Raw genomic sequence first — 22,009 nt, 5'->3', positions numbered from 1 at the left:
TGAACTGATCCAACCATTCTGGAGGGCAATTTGGAACTATGCCCAAAGGGCGACAAAAGAATATCTACCCTTTGACCCAGCCATAGCACTGCTGGGTCTGTACCCCAAAGAGATAATGGACACAAAGACTTGTACAAAAATATTCATAGCTGCGCTCTTTGTGGTGGCCCAAAACTGGAAAACGAGGGGATGCCCATCAATTGGGGAATGGCTGAACAAACTGTGGTATATGTTGGTGATGGAATACTATTGTGCTCAAAGGAATAATAAAGTGGAGAAGTTCCATGGAGACTGGAACAACCTCCAGGAAGTGATGCAGAGCGAGAGGAGCAGAACCAGGAGAACATTGTACACAGAGACTAATACACTGTGGTATAATCGAACGTAATGGACTTCTCCATTAGGGGCGGTGTAATGTCCCTGAACAACTTGCAGGGATCCAGGAGAAAAAAAAACACCATTCATAAGCAAAGGATAAACTATGGGAGTGGAAACACCGAGAAAAAGCAACTGCCTGAATACAGAGGTTGAGGGGACATGACAGAGGATAGACTTTAAATGAACACTCTAATGCAAATACTATCAACAAAGCAATGGGTTCAAATCAAGAAAACATCTAATGCCCAGTGGACTTACGCGTCGGCTATGGGGGGTGGGTGGGAGGAAAAGAAAATGATCTATGTCTTTAACGAATAATGCTTGGAAATGATCAAATAAAATATATTAAAAAAAAAAAAGATGTTGTAAAGGTGGAAATCAGAAGATCTGGGAAGTGACTGGATACATGTGATGAGTGACAGTTGATTAAATCTGAATGAATGGAAATATGGTGGTCTCCTCAACATCAACAGAGAAGTTCAGAAGTGAGTTATTATGGCAAAATGGGGAAGATAATGAGGAATTTCTAAAAGGCAGCCAGTAAAGTGAACCCAGTGTTAAGGAGAGAGACTCAGCACACACACACACACCCCACTAGCACCACCATCAACATGATCATCATCAGACTGAGAAGGAGCATGACTCAGGCAGGTAGAAGGAGAATCAAAAATGGACATGGTCACACAAACTCAAAGAAGGAGTTTGTAGGAGAGGAAAGTGATAAAGTGTCAAATGCTGCAGATAGGACAAGAGCACAACGAATGGAAAGGTCATTAGACTTTGGACAGCTGTTTAAGCTGAACAACATGGTCAAAAGCCCTACTGCAGAGAATTTAGAAAACTGTGAGAAGTATATTGAAGACGGCTTTTTCAAGTTTAGCTAAGGCAGTAGAGAAATGTCAAGAACTGAATGGTTCATCAAGGGAGGGTTTTTTAAATACAATGGAATAGATAAGACTGTTATCTATAGGCATAAAGAAAGAAAATAGCAAGTACAGGGGTGATGGCCTGGGAAAATACAGGGGTTGGAGGGATTGAAGGTCACTGTGAGGATGAAAAATTGGGTTAAGGGCCAATAAAGAGTTAAAAGAGTATGGAGACTGAATAGAACTGAGTGAAGTGATCATGGCTAGACGCATTCATGAAGTAGTGTTTGACCTCCACTGTGTGGAAGAGTTTGTAGAAAAGTTTTTGGTGAAACTTCAAATAGTCATGCCCAAGTCCTCTAGAATGAAATAAGGATTTGGGGCCAGGCATTAAACTCATTAAAGAAAAAAGGAGGATAATCTTCAGTCAGTAGATAAATGACAAAATTATATCAGAAGCTCAAAGGAGGATAGTGGGGGATTCTAAAACTGGCACTATGGAATAAGGAGCAAGGTAGGTCTTTCCAAGATTTTTAGTTTTATATACACATATATCTTTTTGTTAAATGAGGCTTTCTCTAGTACCAGGAAGGTGGGAGATACTTGATTATTTTACTATAACAAACTAATAAATTTTAAAAAAAGAAACTGGGTAAGGATATTAGAAAGCATTTAGGCTCCTTATTGATTTGGTTATAGAACTCCACATCAGATACTTTTCTCCTATTGTTGCTCTCAATACTGAAGGGCCACTATGGATGAGAAGAGCATTGATTTAAAAAAAAGAATGGAATGGTCTTGGCACAAAATAAAAATATACAACAATTGCTAACTGTCCCTAGTCAGAGGGGGAGCCATGCTGAGATTCTGTCTTAGCTAAAGGACATGACTTTCCTTGAAAATACAAATAATAAGAAATTAGAATCTGCTACAAAGTTAGAAGAGCTCTAGGAATCCAGATTCTGTGGGGCCTTGAAAAATTTGGCCAGGGAAGACGCCATCAGATCTGGCACCAAGACCATATGAAGATATAATAAAAAGTCCTGCTAATGATTATGAAATCCTGGGCAAGAAACCAAAAACCTTAGGGGCATAAGTTGTTGTTTTCATTACTGTTTCTGATTGAAAGCAAGAGCTTTGAAAAAAGCGGATCTAAGAAAAAAATCTAGATTCAAAGCTTATCTCTGACATTGATTAGTTGGGTGTCTATGGACAAATCACTTAAACTCCAAGACCCATTTTTATTATCCATAAAATAGGGAATAATAATACCTCTAGTTTATAGGTAAATAAAAACCTTAAAGTTCTATATAAAGGCTAGCTATTATTGACATCTAGACCAGCAGTCTCATTTTATAAAAGTTTTAAGAAGTGAAATAATAAAACTCTTTCCTCTGGGATTACCCCCAATTATTCCTGTATATATCTTGTTTGTACATAAGTTTGCATATCATGCCTCCCAAAGAATGTGAAATCTGTGAGAGCTGAGACTTTTTTTTTGCCTTTCTTTTTATCATCAATTCTTGGTACAATGCCCATTACATAGTAGGCTCAAAAATGTTGGTTGGTTGACTGACCAACTAACTGGGAAGTGGAGAAGGGCTATATTGTGAAATGTAATATGAAAACAAAGGATATTTAATAAAATATTTTTCAGCAAAATATTTGAAAAACATGCATTTTTGTGGACAAGATGGGGAAGTATAGGTTAATTAGTAGTACAATTAATTGTATTCAGAACTTTAATGATTGGCTACAAAGATTTTTTTGTCACTAATTAGTTGATCATTTTAGAAGAAACTCTCCTGGGAAGAACTTTTCTCAGTTCTGTGTCATCTATTAACGTTAACTTAAGATTGTGGCAGAGATGGGGGCATCCTTACCAAATTTTCAGGTGATACAAAGCTGGGAAGAATAGCCAATACATCAGAGGGTAGAGTCAGAACAAACAGTAAAGTTTCTCTGTAAAGACCCCATGGATCTGTGTTGGGGTATCTGTACCTCAAGAGGTGTATCGCATTGTAACAAGTTGTTCTGTTACCAGGTATGAGTGGCCAGTACAAGTCATTACCCAGGAATCAGGATAGGATTTTAGGTTACATTAAATTAGATTTGACTAATAAATAGTCTTGAGTGGAGTTACTGTCAAATAAGTATGATTAAGAATTTGTCACTGAAGATTGTGCTAATAACTTGCTTATCAGAGATCCAAAGTCAAAATTGGTTATTTTAATACAAAAATAAAGACAATCAAGACATTAGTGAAGGACTGACTCTGAATATTTGATTCACTTAGGAGCTAGAATGGATTTCAGAAGTTATTTAGTTCAGCTCACAGTTGGAAAAAAAACAATATTCCCAACAATGAGTCTTCCTATTTTAACCTGAAGACTCTTTAATCAGGAGGAATCCATTACCTACCAAAGGAGATCACTTCTATTTTGGATAATTCTGGTAGGAAATTATCTTTTAAATCATGCCTCAATATACTCACTTCTGCCTTCCAAGACCAAACAGAATTTCATTATTCCACATGACAGCCCTTAAAATTCTCAAAAATAAACATGATACTTCCTTTAATCAATCCAACATAATCTCAAAGTCCTTTGCCATCCTAGTCACTCACTGGATCAGTAGGATGCAACTCATAAATAGAAAATGGGATGCCTTGTAATGAAAACAATGCTTTACAATATGATTTGATTAGGACAAGGTACAATGAGACTATCACATCCTCATTCTGGACACTATTTCTCAATGTAGTCCAAGTTCTCATTAGCTCTTCTGGCTGTCATATCACACTTCTGACTCCCAACTTATGATTTAATAAAATGTCAAAGACCCTTCAGAACTAGAATCTGGCCAAGCTTTTCTAGTCTTATTCCAAAGATACTGAGATTTTTAAGCCCAATTGTGAGATTTTACATTTGTCTCTAATAAATTTCATTATACCAGATCTACTGTTCTAGCCTGTCAGAATTTTGCATCATATATAGGATTATTTATTCTCATCTCATAGAAAAATGGCCTTGAAAGGTTAAATAAACCTTATAATGGGTTCTATTTTCACCAAAAACAGAAATATATATCATATTTCAGTCATTCAAATGGATCTGTGATCTGTTGGTGGGGTATACCCTCACAATGAGGGTAATACGAGCATGGATATACTAGCATGGAATGAATGGGACTTTGTTCAAGGGTGCCAACATATGGAATACTATGGGGATGAAGGTATACTTTTAGCCAGAAGGCTCATGCTCTCTCCCACTCCAACAATGGAGAGTTCCTATAAATAACCTAAACACCTACTTAGATAATTGCTAAAGTTAACAGTTATTGACAGATGTTAAGCACAGATGAGGGAGCAGAAATTTCCACCGGACAGGCAATTCTAATATTAGATCAATTCATACTAGATCCCTAAATAATTCATTGTTTTCTCCTTGTTACTATAAAACTTAGCATAGTACTTGGTATATCTTAACAACAGATGTTATTTCATTAATTCATCCATTCATATTTGGACCAGACTCCCATAATGCCAATTCTAAGAAAGAGATCATTTCCAGAAATATCCCTAGAGATTCAAATTGTTCTACAATAGGCAGAGAGTATGTTTTGATATACAATCTTTTAGGGCTCTTGTGGTTTAAGTCCATCAGCCTCTGCCTGGACACTAGACTTCATCTCTCTCCACTTTTTCAAATTAAGGCTAATATGTTAAATTTCCAGGACCATAATTCCTGGCCATTCTTTTAGTATTTTCAAATTACTCTTGCTCACAATAAAGTCCTATATTTGCAAGAAATTTGAAGTCCCCAATGTTTCCTCTTTTCCTCTATGGATCTCTATATTATTATGATTTACATTCTAACATTGTTCATGATCCCTCCTTTTCTATATCCAGTGATTATAGTGTCTACTATGCCATTGCCGGGATACTCAGTTCTGATATCTGTTCTAAAGCAAGTGCCCATGGAGAAGTAAGAGAACCAACCTGGTATTGAGTCCAAAACCCTAGGCCAACTTAATTAACACATTCCCTTTTCTTCCAACAGTTAGATCTCAAAAGCACAGCTTTCAACTAGGAGAGACTGTGTGAGGTGATGGAAAGAACCCTTAATTTGGAATCAGGAAAACTAGAATTGAAACTAGCCTTGTTTTTTATTCACTAAATGACCACAAAAAAATCAATTAGTTTCTCTAAGTCACACACACACAATAATTGCACAAAGTGTCATTGTGGTGACTAATGTATTTTATGGACTTTCAAAGGCTATATAAATGTGAGTAATTATTACTGAACTATTATTTTATTTTTTGAGTGTCATCTGATTCTTAAGATGAAAAAAACTTGTAGATACCTTTTCCATTTATTGGGTCATCTTAATTCATCTTCAAGATTTTGGTTTAGAAGTCCCTTGAAAGAGTAAAATAATGCCCCAAAGTATCTAATTCGTTCATTTATTTGGCAAACATTTAAGCAATACCTACTATGTGAACAAAAATGAATTAGATATTTTTAAGTCCCCTATCTGGAATCTGCCATTCTTACAAGATATATCTATTTTAAAGCATAAATGTTTCAGATATAGAACTCAACAAAAGCTTTCTCTAAAAGACCTTTCATGTTTATTATGAGTTTCATTCATCTCCCCCCGTTAGCCTTTCATTAGGAATCATATATTGAGTGCCAACTATGTTGTAGGCTCTTGGCTTAAGTGTGGTAATGAAAAGCCAAAGTTAAATAGACCATATCTCTTAGAATTTACTTTCTAATGGAAGAGACAACATATATAAAAGGTAGTTTGGGGAGCAAAGATACTAACACTGCAGAGAGTAGAGGAGAGAAGAAAATCCAGAAAAGCTTCATGTATGAGGTGGCACTAACATTCAAAACTCTTTTCTTGAAGTCATCTTCAACTTTAAAAACAAGTTCTAAGGGGGCAGCTGGGTAGCTCAGTGGATTGAGAGCCAGGCCTAGATATGGAAGGTCCCAGGTTAAAATCTGGCCTCAGACCTTCCCAGCTGTGTGACCCTGGGCAAGTCACTTAACCCCCATTGCCTAGCCCTTAACACTCGTCTGCCTTGGAGCCACTACACAGTATTGATTCCAAGATGGAAGGTAGGGGCTTAAATAAATTAATTGATCAATTAATTAATAAAAACAAGTTCTATAAGTTGTCATTAGTATTGTTATTAAATCATCCAAGAGGAAGGGCCTATCAGGAGTGTACTAAACATGCAGTATTTGGGTAATAATGATAGGAAGTAAAATAGGGTTAACAAGATAAATTCATCAGTTATTGGGGAAGTGACACAGTGGATAAAGTGCCAGGTCTGGAGTCCAGAAGACCTGAATTTAAATTTTACCTCAGACACTTATCAACTATGTAACCCTGGGCCCTTGCCCTAACCTCTGTTTGCCTCTCATGTCCTAATCTATAAAATGGGGGTAATAATAGTATCTACCTCTCAGGGTTATGAGGATCAAATGAGATAGTAATCATAAAATACTTAGTATAGTGCCTGGCATGTAACATGTTCACTATTATTGTTATCACTATTATCATCATCATCATCATTCATGGATAGCATGCATATCATTACTATATTAAGGGAAAGCTAATAGTTGGCTGAATGGATCATTACTCAGACATAATTTAGCTTAGGATCAGGGTATTTGGAACTGAAAGATATCAAAGGATTTAGAAATGAAGGGGGCACTGAAAGGTCACTTGACTATATTGGGACTTGGTTTCCTTATCTGCAAAACAGAGATTACCAAAACTTGTCATGCCTATCTCACAGTGCTGTTGTTAGAAAGGTTCTTTATAAACCTAAGATATTACATAAACTCAAGCTATTATTATTTTAAAACAACTAGTCCAATTATAATTTTTAAATCCACTTTTTGAATTTTGGATAGTATTTTCTCAAATAGCTTTGTTCTTTATATTGTGGTTAGATTCCCAGGTCAGCGCACAAATGCCTATTCAATCTATAATGTAACTACAGAACAAAACTGATGCAACTAACCTCCACTGCTAAAAGTATTTCTGGGGGAAATGCATTAAGAACTCTACGAACAAACTTTCTCCTGCAAAGGACTATACTGCATTCAACTCATGCAGTCTGGCCGCAGTAGAAAACTTTTCTATCACCAAGCCACTGGGGATGACTGTTACAGACTTTGGACAGAAAGGTTCAGCAATGTGGGAGAGAGGGGATGTGATCAATGGAGGGGAAATTCTATATTTCAGAAAAAAATTCTGGTAAACAACAACAACAAAATAGATAAATAAATTTTATTTTAAAAAGAAATCATCTAGGCCTACCGTGGTGAACCTATGGTACATGTGCCAGAATGTGCCAGAGCATGCCAGAGAGAGCTGAGAATATTTCTCACTTACTTCCTCCCATCTGGTGTAAGGTTCTAGGAGGCAGGGGGTCCTCACAGGATGCTTCAGGGTTGCAGTTTAGACACAGTCTCTAAAAGGTTTATCATCACTGATCAAGGCCAAACATTTCATTTTCTACATGGGGAAACTAAGGCCATTAGATTTCTTTTTCAAGGTCAATTTAAGTGTCAAAGAGAGAACTAGTCCCCCAGTCTCCTGACACCAATCTAGTGTTCATTCTATTACAGGACTTCATCTCACCATGTTGAGAAATATTTGGCAGTTGCCTGGACCAATTCCATGGAAGAAGAAAAGCTACTTTTTCAAAAATAGAATGGACTAGATGGCCACTTGGGTCCTTTTTTACTCTAAGATTCTGTTTTTTTAACTTGCATTTTTTGAAAGAAATATGCTTTCTGAAAATTAAGCTTAGTTGATTAGGCTGGTAATAATGAGGCCAAGATGATTAATTAAATTCTTCTATGAACCATTTTTTTCTGTTCTAGAGCCACAAACTGCATTATGATAACTGGTTTAATGTATGTTGTTGGTTATAGAGATGTTAAGGAAAATCATGTGCACAAATTAGTACAGATTCTTCATTAGGCCTAGGGAAAAAAACCTGAAAAGCCTCTCCTATTGATAGATCAAGCACTATAATCTTTCCATATAAGTAATTGTATAAAGCCTTTTTTGGATCGCAAGAATTTCTACTTATTTGATTTTGTGATAATTTCTTTCAAACATCTTTCCTAAAAGTTATATAGCAAGAGTTTATAATTAACAAAAATGAAAGTTGCCTTGAGAATTTTCTGACACAACTTGAGATCACTAGAGACATTTCATGTAAAATCTCACAAAACAAATACTCTAAGTCATTGTTGTATATGAGGATACTCTATCTGGTGTTGCCATGACATCTTTTTTATAATGTCAGTGAAACAGCTTTCTAAATACCAGAATAAAAGAATATCAGAGCCTGAGAGAACTAATAGGAAGGTAAATTATCTAATTCCTATCCTATTTTATGGATTAGGAAATTGAGCCTAGAAAAAGTTTGGTAACTTGACTAGGATTATAAATGTGGTAGCTGTGCTGCATTTAAAACATAAGTCCTTTTATTCCAAATCCACAGTTCTTTCTACCACACCTTGAATCTTTTCATCTACAGTATAGTGAAATTCCATTTTAACATCAAGAACTGGGTTATAGTATTATTTGGTCAACTGCCTACTGAAAACACTGTTTCTATGAAACTATATGCTATTGACACTTTTTCCCCCAATCCAATGTTGCTTTGCCTAATGTGTTTTAATGAAACCAGTTAAAGACATGAAATGGGATATACTTCTATAATGGGAGAACACACAAAAGACTTCTCAGGGTACCTTATCATTTAGGCTACTGTTTCTATTAGAGATGGAGAGGCAATAGTGGCCAGACCCCTGGGAAAAGATATAGCCTTCACAGATGAGCAAGTTCATAATAAGTATCGAATTAGCACGAATAATCTTAAATCTTGGCTAATTCTGTTAAAAGTTGGCAGGACAATTTACTCCTTCAGGTCAAATCTAAAGCCAATGAGAGTAGGTGGCAGAATGGGACTGGATGATTCTTCTCATATTCCTGAAAGCAAAGCTACATACAGTATATTCTTAGCTCTCCCCAACTCACAGCGACCATGAATGTAAGAAAAAAAGGACTCAAATAGGGCTAAGCAACTTTTACTCTCAATTTTGGCTAATGGGGAAAAAAACAAGTGAATAAGAAAAACTATATACTCAAGTACTATGGGTTCTATGCCTTCTAATTCCTTTGGAGTAAAAGAGGTTTGTTATGAAACAGAACTTGATGCTGATGCCATGTGCAGTGGGCACACTGCCAAAAGCACTCTCCATTCTTAAGATATCTAGGGGGGAGTGTCCAAGTCAGGTCTATTACACACACACAACATAAATACGAGCCACGTGTGCATTTATAGCAACAGTAACAATGTAACTGTGTTTATTGTAGAGAACTAAAACTATACTTTTAGGAGTCAATGACAACATATCCATAACATTTCATTATGTTGAAAAAAACCCAGAGTTGTGATTTTTTTAAAGGTTAAGGCCTATTAAAAATTTAAACAACGGAAATTTTCCCTACACTATAATGTGCATTTTGATTTATCTCAGAATAGATTAAAGTAATCATTCTAGGCAAAAACAACCTGGTGTGTGAAAATGATTTTTGCCCGTTAATCAATTAAGAAAGCCTTCCTTTCCAATGATTTTTAAAAACTTCATGTCTGCCCACTTCACTAGCCTCTCCCCCTTGCTGGTCATCTTTTACACTCTATCAAACTGACATTCTTTCAGCATAATTCTGATCATATCATTTCCCTGCCTTAAAGTTTTTGAATAACTGTGAGATAAAAGATAAACTCTTCAGTCTGACCTTAAAACCCTTCTTAATCTGGCTTTCCTTCCTTTCCAGACTTATTTACACAGAACTCTCTTCCCACACCCTGCTGTCCAGCCTCCTTGCTATTTTGACATCCACTTTTCTCTCTGTGACTTGGAATGAATTCTTTTCTCAACTCTGGCTCTTTGAATATATAGCCTCATTTAAAGCACTGCTCAGGTGCCAGCTCCTTCATGAGGCTTTTACTAATGACCCCCGCTGCTAGTACCCACTCAGAAATTACTTTACATTTTCATTTTATTTACTTAAATGTGTGTATGCTGTCTTCTCTGAAAAAAATGTAAGGTCCTTGAGGACTTTGTTTCATTTTTTGCTTTTTTAACCTGAGAATTTAGCATAGTGTATAATACATATTTTGGAAAAAAACTGATTTCCAGAATGCTGGATTTTAAATAAGAGGATCTGGTTTCAAATTCTCACTCTGCCACTTAATTCTCATATGAACCTGAGGAAATCACTTAACTTCTCTTGGGTCTCAGCTTCTTCATATGTAAAATGAGGGAATAGGAACTCAATAACTTCTAATATTCAATTCAGTTTTTAATCTAAAAATGTGTATTTGTAGATTATGAACTAGTCTTAAGTTTGTTTCAACTTTTATAAATATTTGTTCTTGTTTATTACATGACTTCTTATCTGATCCATATCTGGTGGGTTGAGATTGGCTTTTTTTTCAATTTTATTTTTATGCTTAACATGATTACTTTAAGCTATTCTACACTGTTTGTTTATTTTACTTTACTTTAGTTGAAAGTAATCTTATCCTACCTAATAAAAACTAACTATAGACATAATAAGCATTTTTAAAAAGGAATTTCTACATGTTTCCTCTCTTTGAAAAAGTAAAGGCAAACACATAAAATTCCCAATTTCCCTCAAAAAATTAAACAGTCCCAAATAGTGGGCAATGTAAAAAAAAGTATATGGATTCAGTTATACATATGTATGCATTCTATAGCAAAAATAAAGATGTAAATATTAACTCATGTTTTCCCATCCAAATTTCTACATTAAAAAAATCTGGAGGACAAGGATCGACTTCACTGCTCTGACTGATGAACTATATGTGAGATGATTTCAATTATAGTTTTAGATTTATATTGAATCTTTCAAAAACAGAAGCTAAAAGGTCAAGATGAGAAGATGCTATCCTAGTTGCAGACAAATGACTACACTGAATTATGTATAGTTGAATGTTAGATTATTCAAAATAGTAATGACCACTTTTTTAGATAATTTAAGAAGTGAACTTGAGTTACAAACTTTTTGAGCAAAATTATAACAAGCAAACCTCTGAAAAGGGAAAATTTAAGAACTGACTTGAATTGGTAAGAAATGCATATAGGCTTTCCATTCCTAAAATACTTATGCAGTTATCAATGCTATACAAATAAATGTAGGGCTATTTATTGGCAATATCAGCCATAGGACTTATATTCAGTTCACTTAGGTATTTTACCCAAACTGTGCTTTCTACATTAACATATTTTTAAAGTACAAAGATAAGATTGTGTGAAAACAAAACAAAAAATCCAAATAACAGGAATAACAATGACAACCAAAAATCCTCAACCCTTTTATCTTCATAGATCTTAAGAATCTTAAAAAATTAAAAACGATTTATTGAAATAGTTAAAGAAAGGCCTTTACAGGTGAAGAAATTTGATCTCATGTTCCAGCACTAGATACCACTGAAGAGGAATGACAGTTCAGATGAGAACAAAATGACCCTCTGCCCATTTCCCTTCTCATCCAATTGTTTTTGGTTTTTTCATGTTTATATTTCTCCTTTGCCAGGAAGTATGCATTTTCAAATTGTTCACCAAGTAAAGAGGAAAAACATATGAAGTAAATCATGGGAAATAAAGGATGAAAAAGCTAGAGATAATAACCATGTATACTGCCCTGGTTATTTTGCTGTTTTTATTGCCTGACCGCTATCCCTTGGCCAAATAAGTGCTAGTTGCATAGGCTGAGAAGCAGGAATACTTTTCTTGGTTTGCCATAGCTACTTTTGGCATTCCTATAAGATTGTTTAGATCTCTTAAGAAGTCTTTTTCCTGCATTAAACACTGAAAGCTGTGATACTGCTTTTTATGCGGGTCAATGAAATAGAAATAGAAAGGCATAGATATAGGGTTAAGAATGGCAGTAAGACATAACCAGAGAGCTAGATGTCAAAAGAGCAAAAAAGTATTAATTATAAATTAGCATAATAGTATCTGAATGGAGTTGAGAGATGGTCTCCATGCATTCGGACTACTGTGCTATAAACAATTATAAGACTGCCGTATTCAAATATTATTGGTATCTTATATTTTGGATGCAATGTAATGTTATGTTAAGAAAACGCTAATTGGAATCTGATAATCTGATGCCTGAGATCAAACTGCATCACTTCTGAGCAGCGAGCAAGGCATTTCTCTAATTGATAAAATAGGGACAGTAATTATTGGCCTACCTATCTGAAAGGATTGAAAGGATCAAATGAAATGGGACCGTAGTATCATACATTTGAGACTAGAAATGATCATTGAGAGCAGATGAAATCACCAAGCAAAACAGAATAGAGGGAGAAGGAAAGAGGACCTAGGAAAAGGCTTTGGGGAGCACCCATTATTAGTAGTTGTGACCTGGACAATATCCAGAAAAGTAGAGCCTCAGAGCCATTGAGTCCAAACTCCCTTCTTTTACAGAAAAGTAGCTGAGTGGTTGTGATTTGTCTGGAGTCACACAGCTAATAAATTTTGGAGAGGCAATCTGAAACCAAGTCTTCCTAATGTCAGGTCTAGTGCCCTATCCGCTATTATTTGAAACCATAAAGTGACATGGAAATGGGAGCTACCATAATTATATTATGGTCAATGATAATCTTTAAAGATGGAACATTCTTTTAGGTGTTATGTTTAATTTGCTTGTCTCAAGGTCTCATCAGTGGACATTTAGATGATGAATGTAGTTTTTTCTCTTATAGTAGGAGGCGAAACGAAAGCCACTGAACATTTTTATATGTTTGTATAATTGATGAATGTTTTCAAAAATATTTTGGGTGAGGGAGAGTAAAACTTATTTTAAATGGGTTCTAGTTGGGCTGGAAAACAAAGTAATTTTTAAAAAATTCATAATGCTCAATACCATCCTTTATAAAACTTAATACTATCTTTTTCTCCTGAGTCTCATGTTCATTTATCCTACTGAAGATCTTACCCTGCTAAACCTCATCCTTGGATCATCTCACATATCAACTGCTTTCTTTCCTACTCACTTTCTTCTGAAAAATGCTGGAAAATATCACAAAACCATGCCAAGTCTACTACATATTTGTGTTACATAACCTCACCTGAGATCTCACAGCAGTGACTCAACACAGCGGCTTTTTCAAACCTTTCTATCCGTCCTTAAACTTCCCATAGCTCATCAGCACTCTCCCCTGCCCAAATCTAGCATAAGTGTTGCCTTTTACTGAGAGCTCCCTGCAATCTCTAGCACCTCATTCCACATTACTCAGGTGTTTTCTGAAGCAATCTCCTACTTCACCACTCTCACATAATGAAGTGGCTCTTCTAAGAAAAACCCCTCCACAGGCACAAATGATCCCATTCCATCCTGTCTTCTCCAGAAGATTATTCCCTCTATCATTCACTGTCCGTCTACTGGATGCTTACCAACCACTTATAAACATGCCCACATTTCCCTAACACACTCTCTCTCTCTCTCTCTCTCTCTCTCTCTCTCTCTCTCTCTCTCTCTCACCCCCCCCCCTTGGTACAGACTAGGCACTTAGGGCCAAGTGACTTGCTGAAGGTCCCACACTTAGGTTTCACTCTCTTCTTAACTCTTTAGAATGGGCCTGGTGACAAATTAACATTAGCTGTACTGGATTTTTATTTATTTTATTAAAGATTTCTCATTATCTTTTAATCTGGTTTTGTTTGCTAGAAGCAGGATAGGTATGAGTTTTGGCACCACTATCCAGAATATCTCACCTTGACTCTATAATTACTGAAATCTCCATATTTTCTCCAAAGATTCTCCATATACTTGCATATTGCCAATCAAATTATATTCCTTAAAAGAGGCAGTTATGTAGCAAAAAAATATATTAAAGTAGGAAATAGAACTAAATCCTACTCCCACCTCTGATACTTATTAGCTATGTGAGCTTGGGCAAGTCACTTGCTTCCTTGGGGGTCTATCAATTTCTTCCAGTACAAATTCAGCAATGCAATTCAACAAGCATTTACTAAGAGCCAGTGATCTGCTAGAGATCTTACTATGCACTGGGGACTCAAAGCCACATGCTAATAGAGTATGTCTCTAATGTGCTTTGATGTTTGGGGTTGAAGTTTAAGCAAGCTAAAATAGTTAGAAAGAAAGAAAGAAAAGATGAATAAGTGAATCAACATTCATTGACTAAAAATTCATCTGATAGTTAAGATTTTTTTTAAGTTTTCTGAGGAACTTAAAAAAAAGTTGAGGAAGGTAGGAGTGTACAGGACCTGCAATCCTACCTACCAACAACAGATCAACAGGAAAGTAAAAGACAAAGTCCTGTCTCATAGAAACGACACAGAAAGAATACATTGGTGTAAAAGCCCCAAAATTAGAAATAAATAAGGAATAATCGGAAATAAATCAGCATTTGGGGGAAAAGAGAAAACATTAATAATGTTATTCAAGTCAATGGGTAAGGGGAAAGGGATAGGCAAGAAGAATTTGGAACTACACTTGTATCTTGATGGGAAAAAATAAAATTAAACAATGCATAAGAAGAAAGTAATTAATACTTAAACTCAGGGAACTTCTTATAGGTATAGGAAAAGAAACAATGTGATAAGAGTATCTGAGAGAAGACCAAGAGCAAATGATTGTAAGCAAAATGAATATAGAGAAAGTTCTAACTTAAAAGGGGAAAAAGATGAGAAAATCATTATATGGAGGAAAGCAGCAACCTACAATTATAAACTTAAATATAAATTGATTAAACCGACCAATAAAATTTAAAAAAATGATAGAATGGATAAGAAAAAAATCTTCATTGATTTCTTATTTACATGAAACATATTTTTAAAAGACACAGTTAAAATGAGGGGCTAGAACAAAATTTACTATGCTTTAGGTGATTGTGGGAGTTATAATTATAACGTTAGAGCAACAAAAAATTTATAATGTTCAAAGAAATAAATAGGCAAACTGCATAGCACTTATATACCTCTGAAGAATATAAGGAAATGAAACATCATTATTAAATGTATGTATGCTAAATGGCAGTGTCTAAATCCATAAAGAGCTAACCAAATTGTAAAAAAAGGCAATATGAAAATAACTGTAGGAGTCTTAAGTGATTCTCTAAGCTGCATAATCATAATGGAAAGATGGACAAAATGGAAATCAGAGATTAACAGATTATTGCATTTGAAAGAAGGCTTAAATTGTCCTGGGAAGAATAGTCAAGCATATATACATATATACGCATAACACACACAATACACCTCAGCATTAATATCTTTATAAAAAGTATTCATATGCTAGAATACAAAGAAAACATTTTAAAAGCATAAATATAATAGTATTTTATAGATCACAACATACCAAAGATAGTAATGGAAATAAAGTAAGCAAAAGAGACACACTTAAATGGAATTTATAGGGCATCAACATTAATAAGTGGGTAAAAGAACAAATCAGAAATAATAAATAACTTTGTTAAATAGAATAACAATGAGAAAACATACCAAAATTTTTGGGGTACAGCTAAAGCAGTCCTCAGAGGAAAAATTATATCTCTGAAAACATATAGAAAGAAAATAGAAAGAGGAATTGAGCATGCGATTTAAAAAAAAACCCTAGAAAATCAACAAATCAATAATCCCCAAAGAAAAGATTATTCAAATACATGGAGAAATTAAAATAACTGAACAAAATAAGAATTGTTTTTTAAAAAATGAAAAACTAGTTGAGGATTTAATTTAAAAAGAAAATAATTTAAATTACCAAAATTAAATATCAATGTGAAAAGTATAAAACAAAAAGAGAGAAATAAAAGAATTATTAGAAACTATTATACACAATTACATGCCATCAAACTGATAATATAATAGGAAAGGATGATTATTTCAAAAATATTAAATACCCAATTTCTAGGTGGAAGAGGGGGGAATGGAGACTATAATCCAATTATAGAAAGAGAAAATGAGCATGCCATAAATAAGTTACCAAAGGAGGAACAAGATAATGCCAATATAGGCACATTTTTATTAAATTATATAAAACATATGCTATAAAATTATTCTCAATAATTAAAAAGGCACTCTATTAGGCACCTTTTTATAAGTCGCAGAGTACCCTGACAACCAAATCAGAGAATAAAGAGAAGGTACGTCCACATTAAACCAATTCCTGCAATAAATATGGATATGAACATTTTAAGTAAAATTTAGATACTAATAAATAAAAAAATTATTCACTAAGATCAAGTTGTATTTATACTCAGGATATGCAAAAGGATGATTCCACATTAAGAAAAATAATCAGCATAATTATCATAAAAATAGCAAATATATTCATATAAAACATAATTCATCATGTAAACAGAAAAAGGATAATTATATATGTCAAAATACACAGAAAAGCCTATTAAAATATATAAATCATGTTTAAAAAAACCTAAAAAGTACTGGCATTAAAATAGACCCTTTTGAAAAGCAATCTAATGCAAAATCTAAAATTAGGGTTAGCATTACATTAGTAAAAAAATGAAATTGGGAAACCATGGCAAAAGTAGAAAATAAGGGAGCATATAATTACCAAATTTTGAATACAATATAAATAGTGATCATAAAAACTATTTGTAAAAATTAAAATGTGGAAAAATAAATCAATGGAACAGACTAGACAAGCAAAACCCAGATGCAACTGAACACAAATGGGGAATACTCCACTTTGACGTTATTTTCTAAGAAAAATTGAAAGAAAATTGGAAGAAAATTGGCTTAAACCATATTTTATGCCACATACCACAATAAGCTCTATATTTGATACCTAAATTAGAAGAAAACATAAGGAAGTGTTTTTCACAGCCTTGGATAGGATAAGAAATATAGACCAGGTTAAGAATTCTTATTCAAATAAGGGACAGGGGTAATAACAAAGAAAAAGATAGTAATAATAAAACCAGATAAAGGATAAAAATAGATTAAAAATGCAATTCCGATTACATAAAATTAAACAGCTACCATAGGTCCTCAAATCTGTAGTTAAGAGTCCTAGGTTGAAATTTCAACCTCCGATGTGTAGATTTGGACAAGTAGTTTAACTTACCTGATTTCAGTTTCCTCATCTGTAAAATTATGTTAGGACCAAAGGACCTTTCATGACTGTTCCAATTCTGTACATGCAATTCTGTTATCCTATGAGCCTAAGTTTTTTTTCATAAAGAAAATCTATTCAGCTAGAATAAGAGATACTTTGTGAGGGGAGAAGAGATAACTTTTCATCAAATATATCTGATAATAGTTTGATATTCAAAATATATAGGAAATTGGCACAAATACAGGAGACCAAGAACTAAAAGGTCAAATCATAGGAATGATTTTGGAAAGAGGAAATATAATCTATTAAAAGCATATGCTCCAAAATAGTAATAAGAAAATATAAAATAAAACAACTCAAGGGTTTAATCTCTCACTTAGCAAAGTGGTTTATGGTTAAAGAAAGAAATAGTCCTAGAGGAGCTTTAGGAATGTAAATACTTTAGTGTACTATTTAGTGTAGTTACCAAATCTCCAAATATCATCAGAATGACTTCCTCCTTTCAAATTCAACCATCTTATTCATGTGTTGCTGAATGGAGCAGAGCAGGACAAAATAACTCAATCAAGATGATTAGGACCCATAAAAAAAGAATTTAGTCATCCAAATTCAAAATGGCCTAAAGGCCATCTTTTTACCCCTCCCTCCATGATTCTCTAGTCCAAATTTCACAGACTGTTCTAAATCCCCAACTTCCCTCCCCCCAACACTTTCAGTAGCTTTCACCTTGCCTCATAATTCCTGAGGAAACAAAGGGCATTGGCCATGAATTTCCTTTTTGACCTTCTACTTTTTAAAACCCTTTAACAGTATGCTCATTTTTTCTTGCCCTTTTCCATTCAGTCTCTCAACCCTTCATCATACATCCTTAATCTCATCCTCTCCAATTTTCGAGAGCAGACACTGTTGGAAATTATTCCCTCTTTCCCCTATCTAGTAATTCTTTTCCCAAAACCACCAAACATGTCCAAGGCACACTCATCCTTAAAGAAATCCTCACTAACCCCTACCTATTTCTCTATCTTTCCCCTATAATCTCTCCTCCAATTCACAAATTTCTAGAAATGTCCATTTATGTTCACTGCAGCTATGTCCTGTCCTTTTCAACTCTGTGATTTGGCTTCCAGCTTCATCACTCAATCAAAACAACTCTTTCCAAAGTTACCAATGATTTCTTAATTGACAAAGCTCCTGACTTTTTTTGCACTCTTTGTTCTTTTTGATTTCTCTGAAGTATTTGAAACTGGTGGCCACTCTCTCCTGGATACTATTTTTCCCAGGTTATTGTGAGGCTGATCTGTCTTAGTTCTTCTCTTGAATGAATATTTCTTCTCAATCTCTTTTATGATCATTTATCATCACCCATATGATGTTCCCCAACTGTGGCTATGTCCTAAGATCTATTTCTAAGGTTCCTCTCTCTTCTTTTTATTTAGTTCCTCTCTCTTCTTTTTGTTTATATTTCCTCACTTGGTAAATTATATAATTCACTTCAATTTAATTATCTTAATAGCAATAACTATAAACTTGAATTGATATAGCACTTTTAAGTTTCAAAAGTACTTTGCAGTTTAACTTATTTGATTTTCATGCCTCTAGAGTAGGTGCTATTTTTATCCCCATTTTCAGATGAGGAAAGGGAAGTTAACTGACTTATCTTGGATCATACAAATAGTGTCTGAGTGAGGATTTGAGCTAATTGATTTTCCTGACTCCAAAACCAACACTTTATTTACTGCACCATCTAAATGCCTATGATGAGGACTCCCTATATATCCAGTTTTAATTTTTCTTTTGAGCTACAGAATCTCATCACAATTGTCTATTGGACATTTCAAACTGAGTATATTGTAGGCACCCCAAACTCATGTCCAAAAAAGAAATCATTCTTAATACTGGTGCGAAATATTTGCATATGTGGTCCGTCAGGCACCCTAGTTTTGTCTGCCACTTTTGCTTAACTGTTTTCCTTTTATAGAACAGAGAATTCAAAATGTGAAGATGGGTAGGTAGAATGAAGGTAGATTGATATATTGAAAGGAATACTAGAAAGACTGATAAAACCAATAAAACCTAAAAAAATAAAATCAAGTATCTCAATAAATACAAAAAGTACCTTCAAAAATATGAATTTCAAAAACTTTAAATGTGATATGACTGAATTAAACTTTTAAAAGTCTCTAATAACTAAAGTTTGTTTTCAAAGGAGAAAAAAAGAACCATTCTCATGGGTGTCTATTTCCTATCATATTAATTCTAAACCTTTCTGCTAATGCCCAAAATTTTTCTTTTCAACTTTAAAAATTACTTTGAATTCATTTTGCTTATCCTCATTATATATATATATATATATGTATATATATATATATATAAACATAAACACACATTTCTCTCCCAAAAGAATGTTAATCCTTTCTTTCAATGAGAAATTTCTGTGCCTGGCACATAGTAGGCATTTAATAAATGCTCGCTGAATGACTGGACTAAGCAGGGCACCAACCAAGACTAGTAGTATATGAACTGTCCCACTGGGAGGTTTTCTCAGCTCCTCCCTGGGACCTCTTGGTGATGATAACTGGCATTCAATTTAGGTTTTTTTTGTTATTTCCAGTTATACAGTTGTAGTTGTCATGTAAACTATTATCCTATTTTGCTTACTTCACCCTACATTGGTTCACAGAATGCTTCCGTGCTTCTCTGATAGGGTGTGTTAATAATCCATGACATTAATGTGCCAAAATACTTAGGGCATGTCCTAATCAAAGAGCATGTACTTTGGCTGCAGTTTTTCACTACCATGAACATTCTGATGTAAACAAGGGGATGTCAAGCACTGAGATAGGATTTTGCAAACAGCTCATCTGGTGTAGATGGGGCTTTTAAAAAATCCTCTTTAGGCTATATGCTATGAGTCAAACGGACAGATGAACATGGAGATTTTAGACACCTTTTGTAAAAACAAGCATAACTCCAAAGTGCTTTCCAGAATGGCCAAACTAATTATAGTCCTACCAACAGTATATTAGGTATTTGTCTTTCCACAGTTCTTCCAACATTGACTATTTCCACCCTATATCTTGTTTTCCAATTTTCTGGGTATAAGATGAAATCTCAAAGTTGTTTTTATGTTTATTTCTCCTACTCTTAATGATTTATAGTAATCTTTCAAATGATTTTTAATAGTTTTAAATTCTTTCCCTAACTGGTTGCTTATATCCAATGACTACTTGCCCACTGGGAAATTATCTTTTTGTTCAATATGTATTTATACATTCACATATATTGGGTATCAAAGCATTATCAGAGATATTTGATGCAAAGATTTTTCCAAAGTGACAGCTTCCCTTATCATAATTGCATTGACTTGATGCAAAATGTTTATTTTATGTAATAAAAATAAATCATTTAACTTAGTGATATCCTCAACCCCTTGTTTAGTTATCTTCTTCCTAGTTTTTTCCTAATTCTAACTGAATGTCACTTCTAACAGACAGGAAATAGAGATTGCGTAACTGTGCCAAGGATTGATATTTTTCCCCTACAGAGTTTCTTTGAATCTTATTTGTGGATCATAAGCAAGTCACAATAGACATGAATTTCCCAATAATATGGAGAAAATAATACTTGTACTATCAACTTAACAGAATTGTTGTGAGGGACATGCTTGCCAAAGAGTTGCATAAGTATGAGTGATGATGATGATTCCTAACTCCATTAGACTCAGGAGATATTGATGATGGCATGATGCCACTTCATTAGTACTATTTTCACCAAAATCACCCCCACTACCAGTCTAGTGCCATTCACATGTCATCAATCATGACCACAGATTGTAGGAAACCTAAACATTAAGTATAATTAATATAATTAAATATAATTTTAATAATATAGTAAGTGAAATATTTTAACAGTACAAAGTGTTTGACAATCATTTCCAAGTTGTTCCAATGGTATAGATTCACAAATAGAACCTGAAACTTCCACTTATTTATAATAGGACTCAAAAAGAATTTGAATGTACACTTAGGAGTATAATACATCTGCAAAGTGGTGAATACTGTATCTCATGAAATTCTAAAAATTAATCAAATGATTACAGAATATTGAATTAAGTGATAATTTTGAAGATACTCATGACATTATTTTGCCTCATTTTTTGTGGCCATTGTAAAAACTACTCCATGTTATATGCCTACTGGACCTATTGCAAATTCACTTCATTAACCTCAAAGGATACCTTAATGCTGCTCTGCTACTCAACTTATTCCCTGACATTTCCAAATGTAACTATTATAAAGTTATTTCTTTTTATCTGGGTTCCTAGAAATACTAAAGCTGCCAACTGGCAGAAACTCCTTAACCTTCCCTGTATCCTATTCATCAAATTGTGGCTTAGAGAAAAGCATTTATCTTCCTCCTTTCTAAAGTTCATCCTTGCAACTATGCTCCTGAGATATCCCCTCCTACTTTCTCAGAACTTGATCTAGTCATCATTTCCCTTCCCTTCCATTTCTCTACACTAGCTCCTTTAACTCCACCTAAAGGCATGCTCAGGTAGATGCTATCAAAACTAAATATCATATT

At 34.2% G+C, this 22,009-nt stretch overlaps 1 protein-coding gene across 7 annotated transcripts in view; it reads right to left on the bottom strand.

Moving 5' to 3' along the window:
- The window catches only part of LIN28B (lin-28 homolog B), a 140,630-nt gene that overhangs the window by 26,981 nt on the left and 91,640 nt on the right, over window positions 1–22,009 (bottom strand). For 5 of the 7 annotated variants that reach the window (XM_007484373.3, XM_056818628.1, XM_007484376.3 and 2 more), the window contains one exon: window positions 15,850–15,900. The exons of the other annotated variants lie outside the window; for them this stretch is intronic. In XM_007484373.3, coding sequence (XP_007484435.1) covers window positions 15,850–15,900 — 51 coding nt within the window. The remainder of the gene's footprint in view (window positions 1–15,849; window positions 15,901–22,009) is intronic. 7 annotated transcript variants of the gene reach the window in all.

The sequence above is a fragment of the Monodelphis domestica genome, chromosome 2 (assembly GCF_027887165.1).
Source record: "Monodelphis domestica isolate mMonDom1 chromosome 2, mMonDom1.pri, whole genome shotgun sequence".
NCBI classification, from domain to species: domain Eukaryota; kingdom Metazoa; phylum Chordata; class Mammalia; order Didelphimorphia; family Didelphidae; genus Monodelphis; species Monodelphis domestica.
The sequence above is the reverse complement of the archived record's forward strand: the minus strand, read 5'-3'. Positions and strand labels throughout refer to the sequence as shown.